At 39.5% G+C, this 17,027-nt stretch overlaps 2 protein-coding genes across 3 annotated transcripts in view; one reads left to right on the top strand and one right to left on the bottom strand.

The window, feature by feature from the left end:
• The window catches only part of tp53 (tumor protein p53), a 10,335-nt gene extending 5,759 nt beyond the window's left edge, over positions 1-4,576 (bottom strand). The window contains exons 1-8 of one of the 2 annotated variants that reach the window (XM_015029694.1): positions 4,471-4,576; positions 2,803-2,875; positions 2,666-2,714; positions 2,380-2,541; positions 1,280-1,454; positions 1,072-1,184; positions 463-572; positions 130-248 (exon numbers count right to left, since the gene is read on the bottom strand). In XM_015029694.1, coding sequence (XP_014885180.1) covers positions 130-248; positions 463-572; positions 1,072-1,184; positions 1,280-1,454; positions 2,380-2,541; positions 2,666-2,714; positions 2,803-2,864 — 790 coding nt within the window. In that variant the 5' untranslated portion in view covers positions 2,865-2,875; positions 4,471-4,576. Of the gene's footprint in view, positions 1-129; positions 249-462; positions 573-1,071; positions 1,185-1,279; positions 1,455-2,379; positions 2,542-2,665; positions 2,715-2,802; positions 2,876-4,418 lie in introns of both variants that reach the window. The other variant, XM_015029695.1, reaches the window with a different exon arrangement.
• Positions 4,577-10,045: 5,469 nt separating this feature from the next.
• The window catches only part of LOC106945772 (solute carrier family 2, facilitated glucose transporter member 4), a 16,566-nt gene continuing 9,584 nt past the window's right edge, over positions 10,046-17,027 (top strand). The window contains exons 1-3 of the mRNA XM_015029690.1: positions 10,046-10,332; positions 13,354-13,449; positions 16,188-16,348. Of these exons, the coding sequence (XP_014885176.1) occupies positions 10,300-10,332; positions 13,354-13,449; positions 16,188-16,348 (290 nt within the window). The 5' untranslated portion in view covers positions 10,046-10,299. The remainder of the gene's footprint in view (positions 10,333-13,353; positions 13,450-16,187; positions 16,349-17,027) is intronic.

The following is a 17,027-nucleotide window of genomic DNA, read 5'->3' as shown; positions in this document are numbered from 1 at the left end:
CGATTACTCGATTAATCGTAAGAATAATCGATAGATTACTCGATTACTAAAATATTCGTTTACAACAGCCCTAGACGGAGCACAACTGTAGTCTACTATACATGCACATAGAACAACTTAGAAGCCTACTTCTTTTCTTTGTCTGCTTAGTGCCATTTTTCTCCAGGTTTTCTTCCTCCGTCTTGCGGTCCCTGCCTGGACAGGCACAGACACGGACCTCAAAGCACCGCCTGCCCAAAACCTCCCCCCTAAAGTCGAACAAGACCAAAAGGAAAGGCTTAAAAAAAGAAAGAAACACACACACACAACCAAAGCTCAAAGAGAAATGTGAAAATCCTTTCAAACACATTCAGAGTGAAACAAACCTTTACGTCCTGCTGGATTCCATTTATCAGCTTTACTAACACGAGACCCAAACTACTACAGCTAACATTTTATCGACCAATAAAGACGACGACTCACTCTGGGGTCTCCAGGGTCAGGATGGTGAGGATAGGCCTCCGGTTCATGCCTCCCATGCAGGAGCTGTTGCACATAAAGCTCAGCAGGATGGTCGTCATCTCAGATCCCCGCTGAAACAAGGAAACCGTACATGTGGAAAAACTTCCTGGAGTCTTCAGATAAACAACTTTATATGTTGAGAAGCCCTGATTTACTAAATGACTAATTGTAGCATCACAACGTTCCACTACTTGCATGGATCAACGTTGTCTCATGTGGTCAAATATTCCCACAGGCATTCATGTTTAGAGAGCCGATTTGACCGAATCTGTTTTTGTTTATAAAGCTTTGATATTTATACTTCTAAATGTAAAAATAAAAGTCATCCCTGTTTAATAAAAAGCTTAAAAATATTCTATATAATTTCCGTTAATTCTTTTTCTGAGGCCCTGGACAAATCAGATTTAGTAAATCCAGAGTAAAATTAACTCCCAGGTTTGTAAATAACTATAATCCATTTTTCAGTTTAGACATCTGACTATGACTTCTATATAATAATTCTTTTATACGTGTGATAAAATCTTCCATTAAAGTAATGCACAAAGTGTAGAGTGGTTCTCTCTGGGACACCTGTGGGCGTTCGTAAGGCACGGTCACGCTCTGCCTTTTGGTGTTCGGATCCTCAAAGTACTGGGCCAGCTGGCTGCCCTCCACTCGGATCAGATGGCTCTTGTTGTCAGACGCTGAGGAGAAGATTGAAGATAAAAAGCTGAATACGTCCACCTGTGCATCACATTCGAACAAATACAACTCTTTAAAGGATTAAAATGCTCCATACTGTCTTCACTTTGGTGGTGTGGGCACCTCTTGACGACTTCTGCCACATGCTCAGTCTTTTTATACACGGCCGTTGCTCTGATGACGGCGCCCTGCGGAGGCTCCTCCTTAACCAATATCCCAATTGGAGTGGTCTTAGCCAGCTGGCAGAATAGTTTGGTCAATTTTTCTGAAAACTAGAGAGACAGACACAGACGTTCCCATCAGTGGTGCTGCTTACCGGTGTGGATTCTGCCCAACAAAAACTTTACAACCAGAGTCAATTCTACCCAAAACTGTTCACTAATGCTTGGTTTCAAAGACAATCAGAGGATCGTTCCACCTCGCTCACCAAAAGCTGAGATAAATCAAACTTCTTCGTCATCTACTTTTAACCCTTTCTGTTCTGAGGGGCGCCTCTGCAGGAACATGTCCCGTCATGTTAGAGCTGTGCATGGCAGCCGAGCTGCTCCTCTCACACAGCAGAGTACCGGTCGCAGGGGGCGGGGGGGAGTTTCGGTCCAGACCACCCCAACTTCAGCAGAACTGACCAACCGTGAGCCAGAGGCGATCAGCCAGCGAGGAAACACCAACGCCATTGGTAGGTTCAGCTCAGCGTCGGCCTCCAACCCTTAAACTTTAGCGAATCGCCACAATGAACGAGGCACTGTCTGAATGCCACCGCAAGAGATTTTAAAGAATGGATTTTTTGATGCAGAATCGAGGTAAGAATTGTTCTTCACTGTTAATTTACAAAGTTTTAAATGGTTTGCAACACTAGATAAAAATGTTTTAAATTAAAACTTTTTCCTGATAAGTGAACTTTCCTTTAGTAAATTAAAACGGACCAGTTTGAGCTTTGAAGAGGTTTTGTGGAGGGAAGGAACGATGTACAGAAACGTGGCACTATGGAAAGCTCCATTGTCTCAGATTTGAGGCTCATTTCTGCTCCTCATCATGTTTGATTGTAGAAAAAATCTCCCAAAACATATAGTTCTGCAGTTAGTCATTTTTTATCACAAATTTAGTCAAAAAGGGTTAATATTTAATACGTTATGGTGGGATTGTACAGTTAAGATTTCAACAAATTAAAATATGGAAAATATATGATGAGCAACTTACCGTGGAGGTAACACTCTTCGCAGTACCACAATCATTGAAATGGAGCGCAAAATCAAGTTCCCCGGCATAATTCGAAATTGCGGGGACCATTGGGGCTGCAGGCACATTTTTAGTTTCCTGCTGTGGGAGTTCTCCATTCTCCCAAAAATCCATATTTAGATCCTTTAAAAAAAAAAAAAAAAGGCCAAAATGAAGAACAGAATTACCACAAAGAAAGGCTGAATCAAACGCCGCCCTCTTCATTTTAATTTGATAAGTTTAATCTTTACTTTCTTCGAATGCTTACCAGCAATCCGTCACCTGTAGCCAAAGACTCATTCTCAGTCGACAAAACACTGAAAAAGCAAACGTACAAAGATGAGTTCAATTGTAATCAAGTAAACGTACTTTAAAATTGCCATGTAGAGTGAAAATGATATTTACACAGTGTTCCATAATTCATGGAAGGTGTCCTGGCTCAAAGGGAGGGGGAAGTTGGTCTCCATGCTCCCTTTCACTGTGTCGGCAAAAGAGGAGATAAGGAGGAAGAAAGAACTTATTATGTGATGGTGAGGTGTACAGCGCTCCAATCAAAATGACAAGTCTATGCTTTGCCAGTTTTGTTATAGTTTCACGGTAATGCTAAAAACAATATTCACATTAAAAAAGTAAAAAAATTAAATATTTAATGTTAAATATTTTAACAGTGTTGTGTAAAAATTAGGGCTGTAGGATAATATCGATATCGCGATATATATCGATATTTTCTTTCCTAGAAAAAAATCGATATTCATCCGCAAGTATCGTAACATCCAACTGTCATCTTGCTCACTCACTGCTCGCTTCGCCGGGAGAGTGAGTTGGTCATCAGGCTTAGAGTGATTCCTTCAGATGTTAAGTGTCAAGGTTAAAAAAGGTATCAAACTATTCAGAGCAGGGTGCTTGGTGCACTTTATTTACTTTATAAATCCATGTAAGCTACAGTTTGTACTGTTTCAATTAAAAGAAACATGTTTTCTCACCACTTCTTTGATTCTTTTTGTCCAGCTGTCGACTTTGTCTGTGTCCATGTCCAACCAGAGCCAGGTTGGTGTTTTAATCAGTTTTCAGTTAAATTAATTCAATCCAACTCTATAACAATCACAAAATTTTAAAACATTAAATTTACCATTTTTGAGTTAAAGGGCCTCAGCTTTTCAATGGTTTTAATGTGAAATGGGGAAATAAATGACAAACTTCACCTTTTAAAGGACTGACTTTCTAATCTACACTAATAATCCACGCATTTTAATAAACTTTAAATCAAAGTAATCAGTTTTGACATACAAAGCTAAATTTTACGAACATTTTTGCTACTTAAAATATTTCAAGGACAGATTGAAGCGACTCTGCACTCAACAAAATAGTCAACTAGTTTGGTTTATTGATTTGTTTCAAGTGCACCTTAGGGGTGAGAAAAAAGGACCTAGTACTTTTCAGATTTGTAAACAAAAATAAAAAGACTGTTCGAAAAAGTGTTGGTAAAAATGAAACATTTCGCCAGTTCGGCTTTAGCCGCAAATTGCTCCCAACCAGGATGAGTTCAAAATAGCTAGGCCTTAAAGCCTCAACTCTCAAGCTGACGAAACCGCAAGTAAACTTGTTACATTTTATTCGTTTTTTATTCCCAAAACCCAGTTTTAAGTGAAACCTACAACTCTCGGCAGCATAAAAACATTACTCATTGCATATCTTTTTAATAAGTCGGACTTTAGCTTTCCTTAAATGAGGCTAGCACAGGTGGTCGATAAAACGACAGTTTACACACACAAAAAAATCAATAGGCTAAAACACAATACCCATGTAAAGAGCAAATGAACTCCTACTGTACAACACATTCAGCATAGAGTCTACATTTCGTTTTACATTTATCGCAGTATCCGTGTTAGCACAAGCGGCTAGCTACGTTTACCAGACGACTTTTTCCGACAGCTAGCTTAAACTGCTACAAAAACTTATCAACGGCCAAATAGGAAGTTGGGCTAAAAAGAACAGTCATTTAACGAGCAGGTACTCTTTACCACACAGCCGCGTCAACCGTGGTGGGACCACTGCTCAGAGATGTTGACTCACAATGTGTTTTTCAGGAGAAAGCCTCCGATTCGCCCAGAAAAAACTTCCAAAATATTTTGAATTGACTAAAGCACGTTGTCGGGGAATCCCACTTTAAAAAAAACAAAGGAGGATGGGTGAGAGTTTATCTTCAAGTACGGTCCAATCAGAGCGTAGAAAGAGGAGGGACTTATGTTTGTGGTCCAATCAGAGAGCCGGCTGCTGTGTGCAGGACCAACCAACATTGCTACCCAGTGCTAAAGCGTTCCTAGATGTTTTTCAATCCTGGTACCGAAGGCACACAGCAGCACCGGAGGTTTTAGCTAGGAGGTTCTCTAAATCAGTGTTTCCTCAACTCTGGTCCTCAAGGCACACTAACATGCATGTTTTAGATGTTCCTCTGCTTCAAACACATCCCATTCAGATGACTGCAATTCAGCAAAACCCTGTTAGTCAGCCATCTATTGAAATTATGTGTGTTGAAGCAGGGAAAGGCATAAACTTGCAGGCCTGCCTCCCCCCAACGTTTAGATGAGTCTCTGCAGCAGCACACTCCAGTCAAATGATGAGGACTCTGGAGAACATGACTTCATAATGACATGATTCAGAAATTTCATTCAGCTGTGTTGGATTGTGTAATCCTGTTTGTTTTTAATAAAATCCTGATTAAAAGTCAGCCCACAACTGAGATAATGCAGCATAACTTTATGAAAGTTATAACATTATAACATTATATGCATTATAACTTTGCAGTTATGCTGCAGGTGGAATTATAATGCAGCATAACTTGATAAAGTTATGCTGCATTATAATTCCACCTGGGATAAAAAGAACTATTTAAATAACTAATTTAGAGAAAATTGTGACATTTAAGGCTATAATGTAAACAAGTATGTTTAGAGCTCATTATACTGTATTGGTATTGTGGGGTCTTGGTGTCAGACTTGTTTACAGTCGAATGGATACTAAAATAAACATGTAAAAGGACAGCTATGTGAAATTCTGCAAAACCATATTTCCAAAATGATGCTGCACAGAGTGGGATGTTTTGTGGATCTTCTCTCCCCCTAAAATTAAAGTATTCAGTTACAAAAACTAAAAATTAACATTGCATATATAATATGTGGGAAAAGCATATTTTCCAATCCTCCCATATCAAGAATTTTTTTGGAAAAAAAAAAAAAAAGAAAGAAAAATCACCATAAAAACCAGGTGCTATTCAGCATAATATATTGCAAAATACCTAAGTTGACATCCGCTTCTTGCACGTTGCTACTTATTGAAATCTTTTAATTTTCTGTTCATGCAGGATGGATGATGTCACCTCCCATCAATTACCTCTTCAGCTGTAAGAAGGAACTTCAGCTGCAGTTGCACGGAGCCGTTTGTGTAACGCTGCTGGTGTCTGGTCAAAGGTGGAGTCACGCCCACAGAGTCCTGTCCCAGTCTTGGATCGCATCTATCTCTCTGAATGCAAAGCGTTGATTAGTTCCACTTCGGGGGGACAGCTGGATGTTTGACCTTTAGTGAAAGTGCTGATGGAGCCACAGAGTCGTCTCTGAATCCGTTCCAGGACGGCACAGACACTCATAGATACAATGGTCATGGCTAACAGACCATTAGTTTTATTTTTATAACGCTGTTGCATAAGGCTGTAATAATCCCTTGCCAAGTGTAATTCAATACTTTAGTCGTCATTTACCACATGGAGGCTCTGAAAGATACCCAGACTTTAATTTGCTAACCTCCATATTCAATGCCGTTATGAAACTTCATAACCCATGATGAAAATATACTTTTATTAAAACTAAACCTTTAATTTCTGCTTCGCTCTGCAGGTCCATCTGGTTGTGTCCGGTTTCCTCCTGCAAAAAGAGAACAAATTTCCTTTTATTTTAGGGATGCAACAATAAATATATGAACAAAAAATTATATTTTTTGTTCATTTTGTTCAAAAATTATATTTTTTGTTCACTTACAGAAAATGTAAATGAACAGTTTACAGAAAAGTATTTAAGTCACAGGAAAGTCTTTGTATTAAGTAGAAGTAAATCCACAAACTTCAATGAATTTTCTATTGGATTTCTGTGTGACAGATCAAATCAGTGCATATGGAGAGGATAAATAATGATGCATGGTTTAAAAATTTCAGTTTAAAAATGTCAGATATTGTATTCAGGTCATTGTCACTCTTCTACTTCTGAATAAAATTCAGTGCAATTAATCTTATTTTCAATAAATATAACCCAACTGTGGATAATTTCATCTCAGTTTTAGAAGTCCCTATTTTTATTTTCACTCAAAAATACATTACCTTTAGACATAGTTTTTTGTTTATTTCTATTATTTACATTTCAAGACTGTATTTAAAGAAAAATCAACTCGCTGAACAGAATGTGGCCGTAAGCTGAGGTCAGGCCGCTCCTCCCAGACACTCATCAGTCAGACTGTTGTGGCCCGACTCAGAAACTCAACAAAAAAGAAGAAATATCTTGCAAAAGTTTTAAAATGTTGAAAATATTTCACTCAAGTTACGTTTAAAAATCAAAGTTTCTAACCTAAGCTGTGAAAATGGGTGACTTCAGGGCCTCACCAGCTGTTTCACATCACAATCAGGAGAGCTGCATAGCAAACGAAAATTCCCAACTTAACCACAAGGAGGGGCTGTAACATATCCCCTCCAAAAACCAACCGCGATGTGTTTCAGATCTTCGACCTGTTGGAATTTTTAACTGTGTCCAACATTCAAAATGTGACCCAGTCTGTTATCCTCAGAAGAAATTAAGTTAGTTAAAAATGGTTCGGGATAAGACTCCTTCTAACAACTGGAAGCGACTGAAAAATCAGTGTCACAGTCCACAATGAGGCCGGTTCCGCTCCAACAAGGACTCCTGAAAATTAGCACCAGCCACGTGGATCAACAAATGCAGTTTGGACCATTTCCACAGTCAAAGGACACAAATATTTAGGTATTTTTCCAAAACTCCATTCATGTTTTTGCTTTTAAAGTTTGCTTTTTAATTTACAAGCCTCCAAGTCAGAATTGTGACTTTTTTTTAGAAATGTTATAACCCATGTTGAAAATATTATTTTATAAAAACTAAACCTTTGTTTAGTTTAATAAACTACTCACCATCACGATGGGGGATTTTTCATCTTACAACCAATCGACCGGAGCTCAATGTGACGAGTAGTTCTCCTGAGGTAGACAGGTTGTCGGTGTGATTCCAGTTTTCTCCCCATCAAATGTCGATCTGGTACTTCAGTCCAAGTTGCCTCCATGAATATCACTGAATTACAATATGTGCTTTTGCTAATATAGCCGAATGTATATGGGTTCAGTGTAAAACACTTTGAGTTTTCAGTATCGCCTCAAAACTCTCATGTAAATTGAGTTCATTAGCATTTACCAGTCAATGCACAATTTTAAATTATTTCTACCTGTCCATGTATGAAGAGTGGTGAAATATCCAGCTGGATTTATGAAAAAAAAAAAAAAAAAAAAAAAACATGCGGTCAGATTATAACTTGATCACAAACATTTGGACATTTATCTAAAAAAAGAGGATAAATGTGGATTTTCGACTGGAGAAAATGCACAATAATTTCCAGCTTATGAAGTTGCTTCCTTTACAGTCATCCCACCTTAAAAAAAAAGCGGGGGGTGGGGGGGGGTTGAGTTAAAACATTACCATGATATTCATGCATATGGTAAGGAGGAACCTCTACATGGTACTGGACATGTATTTCTAGCAGTAGGACATAATAATCAGGGCAGAATGTCAGCACCTGCTGTCCGTCACATGACTCGATATACTGTACCACAATTTTGAACCAGCTGACCCCAACCATCCACAGAAAACTCTGTAACACACACACACACACACACACACACACACACACACACCTTATATATAGGTCATGACGAGCAGGAACATTATTTACACATGCTGTTTCTGTACATCACTAGACGGCGGTCACATGGTGCATGTTTATGGCGGTGTGATGTTCTTGGCCGGCGTATAAAACCCCCGGCTGTTCCTGCCTCCAATTAAAACGAGCAGAGTGACGGGTTCCAGTGGAAACGTATCCCGTTATCAAAGTCTGTTCTTGTTCTTGGCCGTCTCTGTATGAATTCATATGATCTCCTCTGGAAGACCAGCCGGTCTCGTTCTCCTCCTGGGCGGCTGCACACATAAGCCTTCAAACTATGCCGGCAGGAGGCTCTTCGCCACACTGCTGACGGTGTAAAGTTTCTCTGCATTTAGTTGGAGTCACACATGACTCGGCTCGGTGGGGTGGGGGGGGGGGTGGGGTCAGGTTGTTTCACAAAAGGGGAAAAGCAAACACCAGAGGAAACAGCGGTGCGCAGTGAATAGATGGATTTACGTTGGTGGGGGTGTGTGTCTGCCTGTAAAGACGTTTGGCAAATGCCTTGCACACACCCCTTTACTCCCAAAGTTGTGTCCAACCACACCCACGCTCCTAATTCAGGTGCCGTGGCCCAGATTTAGAGTGCACCTGTTGCCTGCTGGGGGAGGATTGAGCTTTGTTGTACATGACAGACAGGGATCAGCAGCGAAGGGGGGCGCTGTAGAGAGGGGTGGGGGGGGGTATGTGACCTCTTTGGCATGTGATCTGAAATAGAAAGAGATTTAAACCTGTCGGGATGAAAGACAATAGCAGAGATGAGCCCTTTTTCGCTGTTGAATCACCCTGAACTATTCTCAGCAGATTTTGGTAATTTTATCTCCAAGAATCAAATTTATGATGTATTTGTTTAGGAGAGGGAGTCTTTTTTTTTTTAAATTAAAAGAAAGAAATTCATAAAATACTCCGGATGCTATTCAATAAAAATAACTTATATTTGAAGCGCCATTAAATACTCAATACAGGTAAGCTGACCTCCTGCACAGTGATTCACGATGGACGTCACCCTCTCACATTTAGGGGAACAAACTGCATAAAAACAGACTGACGCTATTCAGCAGATATGATTCATTATCAAACAGCACCAGATAAACACAATCTTTACATAATGATTCATGACATCCATCCTCAGAAGACCTCAGTGTTGGGGCCACTCATTCACATCAGTCCACATTATGTGAACAAGTTTGATTTAAAAGAAGTCTTTGTTTTGTTAAGCATGAAAACTTGTGACAAACGACATTCATAGGGCAACTCAAAGTAGTGTATGATGGGGATGTAAAAGGAAACAAAAAGATAGTTTTAGATTTAAAAAAAAAATCCAAGAAGTGTTACTTGCATTGAAATTCAGCCAACTTTACTCTGTTAAAGTCCTTAAATAAAATAGGACTCGTTAAAAACGATTATTCCTCAGAATAAATTCACCAGAGTTTTGCTAGAGAACAGTTCACCTGGAAGTTGCCTCCCCTTCCCACAATGAGATTCTGCTCAGGACCTCATGTAACCTTGGGCCGGCCCTGGGTCTCCCCTCCAGCCAATGACAGTTAAGGTCAAGACAGCTTCCTGCTTACGTCTCGACCCCTCTCCCTCTTCCCTTCCTCCCCCCTCTTCCTCCCCACCCCCCCCCCCCGCTACCCCCACCTCCTGCGTTTACGAAAGAGAATGCCCGTTTGCGCACGGCTGTCACTCTATCCGAGCTGGACGGACAACACAAACTTTGTACGGACGAGAGGACAACCTGCGCTCCGGGGCGCAGCAGATTTCTACCCTGTTCGGGGGGTTTTCTCCTTTGGATTAAACACATTTGCTCCGTGTATTTTTTTGTTTTCGCTGCTGATTGTTTGAGTCGGAGCTCGTCTCCATTTGGCACCAGACGCATCTGTCACCATCTGCAACCGAGTGCCTAAAGCTGTCAAAGTCATGCCGGCCGGGTTTCAACAGCTCGGAGGGGAGGTAATCTTTATTCTTCTCCTTCTTGCTTGCTTTTAAGCGACAAAAATTATGGGTGTCCTAAAGGGAAAGTGTTTATTTTTAACCCAGCGAGTGCGCATTTCAACTGGAACATTTTACGCACGTATATTTAGGATGTGGCCCAATCAAATTCACTCTTAAGGTATCTTACAGTTTTGAGTTTCGTCGACTAAAACAAGTAACAAAAAAGTGACAATAAGTTGATATTGGATAATATTTAAAAATGTTTAATCCAATATTTGTTTTTACTTCACTTTAATGGCGACTTTGAATACTCAGTCTGTTCTGAAGGATTTTTCTGTCTTTAAAAGAAAAATATCTGACCTTGAAATGTCAAACATCTGAGTTTATCGATCACAGCTAATTTTAGGGGGCTAGGGGGGAGAATCAGAGTATAAATTTGGGGAGGAAGCATTTCTGGAGCAATTTTGGGTCATACAACTACCAACAGAAGTCAGGTGTAATGTTCTCCAAAGCATCAGCTCCTATAAAAAGACTAAGTCTTAGGGAAAGTTTTTATAGCAATTATTTATAGGACCAGCAGGCAGTTGGTTGAGCAGCAGATCAGAGGCACTTTAATGTTATAATATAATAATAATTAATAATATGATTAGTAAGTCTTCTAGGAGTCTGACATTGCACTGGTTATATTCTGGCCACTGCTCCTTAATGAACTACAAGGTACTTCGTGGTGCTTGCGGTGATTTTCCACGCATGAAGCATTATTTACCTCTACACACAAGGACACACGCGTTCACAAACGCACATTCCTCTGTTTTAGTCTCTAAATGCCAAACAGCGCTCATTTAGAGACTCAACACAGCAAGGTCGAATCTGACTCTTTGGTAAATGATTAACAGAACAGAGTGCAAGAAAAATAGATGATTGGATCTGAGAATGAAACCTGGCGTCACCGTTTCACCAATGTTCCGACGTTTTCTCTCGTTCAACAATACAATGACATGTAAATGATTGTTCAAGTGTCACCAGTGGATGCTTTGCGCTCTTTCTTTCACACCAGATCAAAATGTTACCCTTTTTTATGAGGTCGTGTTGTTCCGTCATGGCTCCAGAGTTTTCCGTTCAACCAACGCCGCCTCCCCGGAGTTTCGGAGGAGACGACGCAAAATGCACGAAAGATTAAGGCGTCGTTTCAGTGTCAGATATCTTACCTCTTTGTTTTATCGGTTGAACTCTCTCTGTGGGTTGCGGACCTCGAGTCCCCAAGGTCATCTCATCTGTCACCGCGCAGACAGGTGCCCGGGGCCTGACGGGAAACCGGAGGGTAGTGAAAGTTCAGGCGCGTGGGCAGTGTACTCGTGGACCACACTGGAGGGATTGTTTCTGGTCAGGATCAAGCTTATTTATAGACAACGTTAGCTAAGTGTTGAAACTAATCCTAACTGTTTAATTAAAGCTCAGATCGCACCTCGACGCACTCCTACGTAACGTACAGACAGAAGACGGTTCTGATACGTACTGAGCAGTCGGTGCAGCGGGTTTGTTGGCGGCCGTTCAGAACCTGTGATGTGAAAACCTACCAACTGAGCTGCTGCGTTATCCAAAGTTACAGCGGTTACTCTTTTTTAGCTCTGTGCAGGACACGGTTTGGTAAAAGTGTCTTTCTAGGCCGGTCACGATAACACATTTTCTGGACGATGAATTGATCCAGAAGTTATTGTAATAAACGATAATATTGTTGTTTCGAGACCATTTTTAAGTAATATTGGTGGTAATGGCAAAATAATAATGCAAGGACACATTCTTCTCGAAGATCAGTAAAGTTTAAATTCTAATGAACATTTAACACTGGAACTGGGAGACATGTTAAATATCCAAATTAATATAATAAAATAACAAATAAAATCAATTTTGAAGTCTTGGTAAACAAAATTGCCCTTCAAAACAAGGGCTGGCTGAGACCAAAGCACCAAACTGAAGACTTTTATCCTTCAGTTTTTGGTAGACAGACAGAAAAAAAGAGATAAACGATAAATCATGCCAATGGAAATGATTGAGTTTGTTTTAATTTATCATGCAATTAATTGATTTTATTGATTATTGTGACAGGCCTACTCAACTCCCTGCATGCTCACACTCAAACACACAGTGCAGCCGCTGGATAAGAAATGCAATCTGGGAAAAGTCTCTATTATTTTTAATTAATCTATTTATTTATTTTGCTCCATTCCTGCAAAAACTGGGCCTCAACAAGGAGGTTGAATAACAGACAATGAAGCAGCTGTGCAGGTTAAGAGCTAAATTTCTTTTCCTGCAAACATGCACATAATGCAGCATGCCTCAAGACCGATGCTTGGCAACGAAGAAGAAAGTTGCTGAGCATTTGGTCTCAGTTTTTTCTATTTTTTTGGACTCTATTCACACATGTAAACTGTGTAATGTGCATAATACGCAGAGGCCGGGCAACAGACTATAACACCAAGTGGTGCACTCTGGTAAAAGTTGCAATTTTTTCTATATAATTTCAATAGTGTAAGATTGTACAGTTTAATGGACTTTAAAATAGGACGGCAGTGATATGTATGGAAAACTACATAAATCAATCAAGCACTGCTTTATTGGTTAATCCAGTGGATAATAAATATATTTTCAGCCAGAAGTAAAAACACACAAAGCATGTGGACTTAAGGGTAAGACAAGGCTGTGTTTTTGTTTTTTACCTTCTAATACTGCTGGCAGTACTTGTACCAAAAATAATTTGCACAGACAACAACACCTTGCCGTTTGAGAAGCTTAGAGAAGCTCTCAGCGTTGTCTCAGTGGAGCAATCTGATCGTTGTTGAGTCGTCGACATTGTGTCTCACTAGTAATGCAGTGAAAACTTAACTTAAAACTTTATATTAACTTTTTATGCATTTGTCCATTTTCATTTTTTTCTTAGCGAAAGAAATCAGGTGGGACGTCTAATTTCTACAATTAATCATAGTAGTGTGGCTAAGTGAATGTCTTTTTTTGTGTTTTTTTTATTTGTTTCTCCTGCAGGTGGTGACGGGAACCCTCGCTCTATCAGTTTTCACTGCTGTTCTGGGATCACTGACGTTCGGATACAACATCGGAGTCATCAATGCACCGCAGAAGGTAAAAAGCATAAATCCTACTAACCAGAGGCATTTGAGTACCCAGAAATCTAACCAAGTAAGGGTAGGACTACTCAAGCAAAAGTAAAAAGTAACCAAATAATAAGTCAAGTAAGAGTAAAAACAAAAAAAAAAAAAGAAATACTGAGTAATTGATCATAACATCTAGTAAGTAAAGTTTATTTATAAAGCGTTTTTATAGACAAAAAGTCACAAAGTGCCGCACAACATAAATCAGAACTAAGTCAGACAAAGTATAAAAACAGTGAAGTTACTTACCATGGGCATAGCATCCAAAATTTTCACTCAAGTGCAAGTAGAGCAACACTTCATAACAATATTACTCAAGTAAAAGTTAAAAGTAAAAGCAGATTTTTTTTTCTCCAAAATGATACTCAGGTAAATGTAATTAGTTACTACTGTTTTGGGTATGAATTTTCTGCAGTGAATCAGTTCCTCTCGGATATTTCATAACTCACTGATAAAAGATAATTAAAGTGATATGACTATGTGTCTTTAATAGATTATTATAATAGATTATTAATAGATTATATCTACCAGCAGGATGCTGTTTGGACTTATTTTAACGTGAAACTCATGTTTCACATTGAAGTGGCCCAAACAACAATCAACAGAGTTAAGATGTATATAAAACTTTCTGAAAACTATAGACAATTAAAGGCAGCAAAATCCCCCAAAACAATCTTAAATTTACAGCCAGAGACGCAGTTGAACGGTTAGATCAAAGCACATGCATGTGTTAGAATGGCCTAGTTAAAACCTGAGCCTAAATCCAGTTAATCTATGACAAGAGTTAATGTTCACAGATGTTCTCCGCCCACCAACACTTGTTCAAACACATTTTAGCTGCTAAAAAAAAAAAAAAAATGCTTCAACACAGTTGTACGAAACATGAGAACGCCATAATCTCTTTGTTTCTCATTTAACGAGCTGAACAGATGTAGTTTCATAACAGCAGACATCGCGTTGTTGTGGTTTGCGACCCAGCCCCGTCGCCCCGAAATGTCAACTTTCCAGGAGGTTTTGTTGTTGCCACGATGCCGCCGTGTTTTTCTGCTTATCCTGCAACTTTGCACAGACTCTCTCTTTACCTCCTGATCTTACAGGGTGGCATGTTTGGAGCCACAATATTGCCCATATTTGGGAAACAGAAAGGTTTTCTGAGTTCATCCAAATGAGATAAAGTAAATATGTCAAGAATCGCGTGGAAGGATAACAGTGTTGAAAGTATGGAAATACAGCAAATGCATTTGGATATATGTATAAAAACACAATTTTATTTCAGTTTATTTGATGATGAGATAAAAAAGTCTGTCATATTTTAAAAAAGAAACATAATCTCTAAGTTACATTCTCTACACACCACATGCTGATTTTTTTTCCCACCACATTTGGGGCTTTGGCAGTGCTGACTGAAAACTTCACCAAGAATAATTTCTGAACATGACCTGAATTGTGCTGTTTCATTAAGGGAAGTTTTTGCAAAGTGACTTGCAGCCGGTCCATAAACAGTTCAACCTGGTGCTTCAGAGAGAGTTGAGAGCAGAGGGACGAACGCGAGGCGTGGTTTGGACCCGGCTGCTGGTACTCAGAGAGCTGCTGTCGCTAAACCTGGTTTACTGTAAACACAACAAAACAACAACACAGTAACACAAACTCTGCTGTATTTTGGTTCCATTTTGTTGGTCACATAAGTAACGCCATCAAATTTTAGCTTCGTTTAATTTATTGGTGAATTTGTGATAAAAACAAAACAAAATTTTAAATGAGTGAATTCTGTGTTAGAGGATTTTATTCTCACAATGAAAACATTTAGAAAACTAATATGACATACTGCTACTAACATTACCACAGAGGTTTATTTCTCTCTCTTCTTCAGTATGGGAAAGACAGCAGAACATCCTACTCAAGTCAGGCAGACGTGTTTTAGTCCAAAAAGTCAGGAGAGGCTTCCAAGACAACTTTTTAAAACTTGCCCATTTCTGCCACAGCAGAAATGCTTGAAAAGTTTAAAACAACTGAACCTGTGGAAGGAAACTAAGGAAGGTAAAATAAATCCTCAATGCTTTGTCTGCAACATCTAACACCTTTTAGATGCTTTCTACATGCCAAAAGTTTTTTTTTTCTCTCCTACCATCACAAACATAAAGGTGGTGCTTGTCAAAATCTACTGGAACTTTAACTGGAGCAAAAATTAAATAAATTCAACTCAGTTGTATTTTTTACAGCACCACTCACAACAAATGTTATCTTGAAGAACTTTACAAAAATACTTTTAATTCGATCACACAATTGTTCCAATTGATCCTTGTTATCAAACAGTGCAGTAAGCTCAAGTAATGATTCAAAGTATTTTAAAAAGTTTCTGTCTAAAGAAATCCAGCAGACTGAATCCAGTCAAACTTTGGTCAGGTGAGACTAAAATGAAGCTTTTAGGTGACAAAAACTCCAGTTATTGAAAAGCATCTAATGCCTGTTGTTGAGTAAAATGGAAAAACTGTTTCTTGCAAAATCAGCCTTGTTGGAGCAGATTGCACCGTGGTTGGTGGTCTTTGACAGAGTTTATTGATCCAAACGCCTGCAGGAGGACGAAGTGGTTTGATGGTTTGTCTTTTTGTAATGGTTTAGTCAGTGCGTCATTTAACAGAAATAATTATGCAAAGCACATGAACAAAGATCTCTCAGTGTGTTAATGTTGACTCTGAACGTCCCCTGCAGATCATTGAGGAGGACTACAATGCGACGTGGATCCATCGGTACGGAGAACCAATCCCCTCAGGGACCCTCACCTCCCTCTGGTCGCTGTCTGTGGCCATCTTCTCCATCGGGGGCATGCTCTCCTCCTTCTGCGTGGGCTTCATCTCAGAGTGGCTGGGCAGGTAGGAAAACACAATATTCTCCTCCCTGAATGGCTCACGACTCCAAGAGTTAGAAATACGTAAAGTTGGGATGCGGCAGAAACTTCTAAATTGGGTTTATGTTTTAGGTGTGACATCATTTTCTAGACTGGAAGACGGTTGGTTTTCAAGCAAAGTGAGGGATCTTTTATTGCCGCTAAAGCTTTTTTGAGCTTCACATCATGTTATAATGTCGTTCCCTCCTCATAAACACACCTGAAGTGTTGCTTTGATTCTTTCATGCATATTTGGAAAATCCTTCAATCTCCTGTGGAAACCATTCGGCCATCCAAAACGCCTGGGTGGACCTAGCCCCGCCTTCAAGGCACAGCTCCTCCTCAGAGTCTCAGTTTCCAAGCCAAGCTTCTTCCTCACAGAACAGATCTCCCTCTGTTCCTTCAGACTAGCCAGCAGCAATTAGCAAACAGCAGGTGGAACTGTGATACTACTCAGTGCAACGGTAGAAAAGACATTGCTAAAGGATTCATAGAGGAGCCGTGTTATGACTGAAGGCGGTGTGTCAGAAACAGCAAGAGTTTCTTTAAGTGACAAAGGCCCAATTTCAAAGCACTAAATTAGGAAGTAAAATTTCTCTTATAGTCATATTTGATATATATATATATATATATATATATATATATATATATATATATATATATAT

This window comes from Poecilia latipinna, unplaced genomic scaffold, assembly GCF_001443285.1.
Source record: "Poecilia latipinna isolate Pla-1442-1.1 unplaced genomic scaffold, P_latipinna-1.0 Scaffold160, whole genome shotgun sequence".
NCBI lineage: Eukaryota > Metazoa > Chordata > Actinopteri > Cyprinodontiformes > Poeciliidae > Poecilia > Poecilia latipinna.
The sequence above is the reverse complement of the archived record's forward strand: the minus strand, read 5'-3'. Positions and strand labels throughout refer to the sequence as shown.